The sequence below is a fragment of the Bubalus kerabau genome, chromosome 15 (assembly GCF_029407905.1).
Source record: "Bubalus kerabau isolate K-KA32 ecotype Philippines breed swamp buffalo chromosome 15, PCC_UOA_SB_1v2, whole genome shotgun sequence".
NCBI classification, from domain to species: domain Eukaryota; kingdom Metazoa; phylum Chordata; class Mammalia; order Artiodactyla; family Bovidae; genus Bubalus; species Bubalus kerabau.
In genome coordinates, this window is record NC_073638.1 from 55471966 (window position 1) to 55477965 (window position 6000).

At 51.4% G+C, this 6000-nt stretch overlaps 1 protein-coding gene across 2 annotated transcripts in view; it reads right to left on the reverse strand.

Annotated features, from left to right (window-relative positions):
- Positions 1-5431, reverse strand: part of MAP6 (microtubule associated protein 6) — an 83688-nt gene extending 78257 nt beyond the window's left edge. Inside the window, exons 1-2 of one of the 2 annotated variants that reach the window (XM_055549110.1) lie at positions 4265-5431; positions 3621-3769 (exon numbers count right to left, since the gene is read on the reverse strand). In XM_055549110.1, the coding sequence (XP_055405085.1) occupies positions 3621-3769; positions 4265-5005 (890 nt within the window). In that variant the 5' untranslated portion in view covers positions 5006-5431. Of the gene's footprint in view, positions 1-3620 lie in introns of both variants that reach the window. The other variant, XM_055549111.1, reaches the window with a different exon arrangement.
- Positions 5432-6000: the final 569 nt, after the last annotated feature.

Genomic DNA, 6000 nt, shown 5'->3' on the forward strand with positions numbered 1-6000 from the left:
CTATGACTTATCTATTTTCTGATTGAGAATGCTAGGTCTAAAGTCACAGATACCTGCCCAGTGAGATCATCCTTAACATTAAAATGAAAATAAAGACATGTTTCTCAATTTTATAATATCATTTATGTAATATGAATGTAGTGAAAATCAATTTCATGATTACAAACAATTCTAAAGATACCTCAGATACCACTTGAATGCAAAAATACCTGGCTAGTCTGGATAAGCTATGAATTAGAACAGGGACTATTTCTCAAACCCATAGCATCAAAGGACATTTGATATTAACTACTGATTGTATACTGCAGGGGAAAACCAAATAGCATATATTGATATATGACTCTGGATGAATATATATTGTATATTACATACCAGTATATTAAGCTGATGGATTGTGTATCCTTTCTCTAGTTAAGCAAACTACTCAAATTGATGTTATATGACTGATGTCATTTGTAAAGACCATAAGATGAACCAGTCACCATGGTATAAACTGCCATCATTTATGTAGAGTGACAGAAGAAATGGATTTGTCAATCAAATTATTGGTAAAATGGAGTGCAGTTTGGCTTTTAAGGTGATGTAAGATACACAGCATACTTAAATTCAAGAGATACTCAAAATCCTAGCAAGGAAAAGGATGTGAGAGAATAAGGAGGAAAAAAATCAAGTTTACAGATAAGCCTATAATTTCCAGGCATTTTTTTCTTTATTGTACATTTAATTAATTATCTTATTTCTTCGTATCTGCTTTTACCCAAAGTGCATTTCCCTATTATTAATTTTTCTTCTGGAACAAAAATAATATTAAATTTCACATCAAATTTGTCATGTGCTTAAACTGTCCATTAGAGAAATTGATGTCTCTTAGCAACACTTATTGTCTTAATGCTTTCAACTTATTCTCTTAATGCTTTCAAATCCTTCTGATTACACAGCAAAATGGAACTACTGACCCCAAAGTCATACGCATAATTAAATTTTACAGCAGACTCAAATTAGAAAAAAAATCTTTTTGAGGTACGCAGAGATTTTTCTGGACAGGTTGATGAAATTCTGATAGCTATGAAAAACCATTCTTGACAGCTGCAAGAGCATAGTTCCCCTATTCAGTCCAACCACTTGCAGGATGTATGTAATTCTAACCAGCAGTATGACAGCTTACTGCACAGTTAAGGTATTGTTTAGGAGGAAGAGGCTATAAGAACAAAGGTACATCCCAAAATATTTGGAGTGAATTGTCTGAAGGGTGTTTTTTTTTTTTAATTTATCATTAATTGGAGGATAATTGCTTTACAATGTTGAGTTGGCTTCTTCTGTACAACAATGTGAATCAGCTATAAGTATACATATATCCCTTTCCTCTTGAGCCTCCCCCACCACCCTGTGAAGGGTGGTTTATACCCTGACTGTCTGGCCAATCGCTGATGGACAAAGCAAGTCCTACCAACCTGGAAACTGAGTAGGATCATCAAATGAAATTTGAGAGTCTGGATCTCTCTTGATTGGTATTGACTATATTGAGGTGCTCATGCTAAGTTGCTCAGTCGCATCCCACTCTTTGCAATCCCATGGACTGTAGCCTGCCAGGCTCCTCTGTCCATGGAACTTTCCAGGCAAGAGTACTGGAGTGGGTTTCTGTTTCCTACTCCAGTATTGAGGTGAGAGAGGTTGATTCTGTCTGGTAGGTGGTAAGTTTCCACCTGCCTCAGGGTGGTAGATTGGGAGTATGATGATGAAGAGATCAGTCCAGAAAACTGATGTTAGGCCAGCCTTAGCGTTCTTAGGGAACAAAATAGAGCCTTATAAACAAGAAAGCCATGGCAGAGTCACAAAATTGTATCTTGACTTTGCTTTTGTAGTCCGCTTGCTTATTTGTTTCCTTTCTTTTCTTTTAGATCCTCCTTGGTAACAGCATAAAGATTTTGTGAACATTCCACTCTCTCATAGCTAGAGCCAAGGGAAAAGATCTGTGTCCTTGCCTGACCCAGAGCTTTAAAAGGAAGTGGTGTACTCCTGGGTGACCAGTATGATCATGATACTGGTAAACGAAGAAAGAAATGCCAGGTCGGAGGTAGAATTCAAGAAGAAGGAATAAGGGCCAATTGATAAGCTGCCCCTTTTAACTGTGAAATGCTTTCCAGAGGCAAAACCTGGGAGGGGTCTTAACAAAAGACCTTGTCTATCAATGCTGTTCTCTCCTCAGCATAAGAGGGAGTGTCTGTCATATTTACTGGAGAGGGACATCAGTGTGATGAGGCTACATATAAGGTCCTGGCAAAAGACACTAACTCTGCAGTCCTCCTGTCCACACCCTTCTGCAGGAAGGAGGCCACTGGCTGTGGTATTCATGAAGGACCCCATAAGTCACATTTTGCACACTTCTAGCTCAATCACTCATCAGGAACTTCTACTTCCCCAGAGACCCCAAGACCAATGCCATGTATTCAGAGTCAACAGTAATCTGTTAGCTAATTGTTTTGGTTAGAAGCATAAGGGCAGGACTGAAAGCTAAGCATTCAGAAATATGTATTAAAGGGAGAAAGGGTGAGAAAGCAGACTGGCAGGGCTGAGGCTGCAGCAGAGGGAGAATTCTAGAAAGAAAGAGAGTGAATGAATATGCTCAGGTTTGAAGGCATTCATTTAAAGGGAATTTAAATGTGCTGAAGAGGGGGTTCTTGATGGTAACAGGATGAGAACCACATCTGGTGAATAAGAAAGAAATAGGGAGAAGGCTGGAAGTGTCTTGGACATGGAAATCAAAATAATGAGAAGGTCAGAAAGGAACCAAGATGTACTAATTACCTACCATGTGCCAGGCATAATTCTTCTGAATCATCTCATTTAATCTTCAAAATGTCTAGCACAGTGTTCAGCATATAATAGGTGCTCAAAAATAAGTTGAGTATTTAATATTAAATCAGTACATGAGAAGACAATCTAAGAGAAGAATCTGTTATCCATCACATCTTACAGATAAGAACCCGAGGCCAAGAAGGGTTAAGAAACTTGCCCAATGTGTCACAAATAGAAGCATAAGCAATCTGTCTTCAAAACCTAGGGGACTGAAGGAGGAGGGTGCTCTATAAGCGTCTGGCAGGGAATCTTGAAAAGGGTGTGGTGCTTGGGTGTCTGCCAAGGACTGAGATGGAGGAGGGAAGAAGGAAGGGTTGGGTGAACCAGGCTAGGGAGGTGGGGAAGGGGTAGAGATCACTCTATTTGGGGGAGGATCTGCCCTGCAGGAAGGCACCAAGACTCTTTGGCGTCAGCTGAGCCAGCAAAGGGCAGCACCCAGGCTAATGAAGCCGGTGGCTTGGGTGGGGCAGAATGGACGCAAAGCCTGCGAAGAGACTGCAAAGGTCTCTGTTGGGCAGGCAGGGACTTGGGGTGGGGCGGGGATGGGGAAAAGATGGCTGAAGTGGTTAGTGAAAGACTTCAGCAAGATGGGATGGATAACAGCTTTCACAAAAGAGTCAAAGAGCAGTCGGCCAGGAGTGGGGGGAAGGAGGGGCTGTGTTCTGGAATGGGAGGGGGAGGCCAGGGATGCCTGCGATGCGGGAATCTATGGGAGAGGGTAAGGATGACCAGCCCCGAGGCCTGAGCTGTGGACCGCGTCTCACCTGTAGGAGCTGCTCACTGTACTCGCCACCTCCTCGCGGATTTGCCTGTTGAGCGCGTCGGCCGCCGCACGCCCTCTGCCCGCCTCGGGGCCAGTGGCCTGGACCTGGTCCTGGGCCACAGGCAGCGGCGTCTGCTCCTGCCCCAGCGCCTCGGCGCGCCGCACCATCCAGGCGGGCCCGGGCTTCTTGCGAGTGTCACGCTCATCGGCACCGGACGCTTTTCCAGCCGCAGGAACACCTGCTCCGGTAGGGGCCGCCTCCTGCTCCGGGGCCTCGGCGGCCTGCACCAGCCAGCGCTCCTGGCTCTGCGACACCTCGGCGCGCCGCACCATCCAGGCGGGCCCGGGTTTCTTGCGAATGTCGCGCTCATCTGCACCGGACGCTTTTCCAGCCGCAAGGACACCTGTTCCGCCAGGGGCCGCCTCCTGCTCCGGGGCTTCAGCGGCCAGCCCCAGCCAGTGCTCCTGGCTCTGAGGCACCTCGGTGCGCCGCACCATCCAGGAGGGCCCGGGTTTCTTGCGAGTGTCACGTTCATCTGCGCCGGACGCTTTTCCAGCCGCAAGGACACCTGCTCCGGTAGGGGCCGCCTCCTGCTCCGGGGCTTCGGCGGCCTGCACCAGCCAGCGCTCCTGGCTCTGCGACACCTCGGCGCGCCGCACCATCCAGGCGGGCCCAGGTTTCTTGCGTGTGTCGCGTTCATCTGCGCCGGACGCTTTTCCAGCCGCAAGGACACCTGCTCCGCCAGGGGCTGCCTCCTGCTCTGAGGCTTCGGCTGCTGGCACAGGCCAGCGCTCCTGGCTCTGCGGTCGGCGCTGAGGGGCACGGAGCGCAGGCGCTGCCGCCAGGGAAGAAGTGGCGATCTGCACGGGCTTGGGGATCCACGGGTGGTCCCCGCGGCGCGGCAGCGGCCAGGCGCGGAAGTCTTTCTGGTATTGGGTCTCGCGCTCAAAGGGCGCGTCCGAAGGCTGGTATTCGCTGCGCGGCCGGCAGCTCGGCTCGGGCCGCTGCACCTTCCAGGCGCGGTAGTCCTGCCGCATCACCGAGTCCGCGGGACCCACGCTGGAGGTGGAGCCGGAGCCAGAGGTTGGGCCGGGTCCGCTCCGGCCAGAGGAGGCCCCAGCCTCTCGTTCTCCGCTAGGCCCCGGCGCCGGCCCTGTTGCCCGGGCAACCGCATCCCCGTCGCCCTGGGCCGGCTGTGTTTCTATGGCGACCGTGCGCGCCGAGGGGGGCGCGGGCGCCGGCTGCTGGTGCGACGGCGGGGCACCCGGGTGCTCGGTGGCCTCCGAGTACTTGGTGAAAACCAGCGGCACGGCGATATCCGCCTTGTCCAGCTGGTTCCAGAAGCGGGCGATGCAGCAGGCGCGCGTGATGCACGGCCACGCCATGGTGCTCGCTGCAGAGCTCGCCCTCCTTCTTGCTGGATTCTAAAGCAAGTCCCTAATCTTCCTCAGTCCCCTCGACAGGCCAGTCTGGTTCCCACCTTGTTTTCCTTGGTGGCCTGAGCTACTGCTCCCTCCTGTCTCAGAGAGCACCCGGGAATGTCGGGCTGGCAGAGCTATCACTGAGATAAAAGTCGGTAAAGTCCTTCGATACCTTGCTATAAACGCCTCCTGGAGCCGCCGCACAGGTCTCGGGAGCGCGTTCTGCTGCGGGCACCGCAGCGGGAGACACGGCGACCCGGGTCGCCGGGCGAGGGCGTCTGGGACGCGCCCCTCCCTGCGGCTGCGGCGGCGCGCAGACCCCGGCAAAGCGAGGCGACGCGAAGCGAAGTGGCTGCAGGCTTAAGCCATGGCGCAGAGGAAGGGCCGGGCAGTGCGGTTTCAGGGTCGCGGACAAAGCTCTCTCTTCTCCCCGCCGGCGTCCAGTCTCAGCTAGCCACCTAGCAGGGCTCGGAGGCGATCACCACTCGAGGAGACCGAGCATTGCTGCCGCTGCCGCCTCTCCCAAGGATGCTGCAGCCGCCGCCGTCGCCGCCGCTGCCGTCTCTGCTGCAGGGAAGCGGCCCCACCCTTTTCTGCCGTTCAGCAGAGGGGGGAAAAATCCAGGAAAGATGCTGAGAGAAAGAGCGCTGCAGGAAAAAAAATCACCTGCTGTCGTCAGCGAGCGCTGCTGGGAGCTCGCCTTCTCTCTTTCCCCTCCCTCTGATCTGGCAGCTCCTCCCTCTTCAGCTCCTAGGCAACCACAGAATCTGGGGCCTAGGTGGGTTCAAGTCCCAGGCTCCTTATGACTTGCAGTCTTTACTCTGGTTGCCTCCGAACTGGGAGCCTCAGACTCCTCTTTTGTGAAATAAGGGTTAAACATGGGGGAAGGAGGGAGATTCAATTTAAAAATACGGAGGAAACCCCTAGTGATATGTCTGTCCCAGAATATATATTGTTTT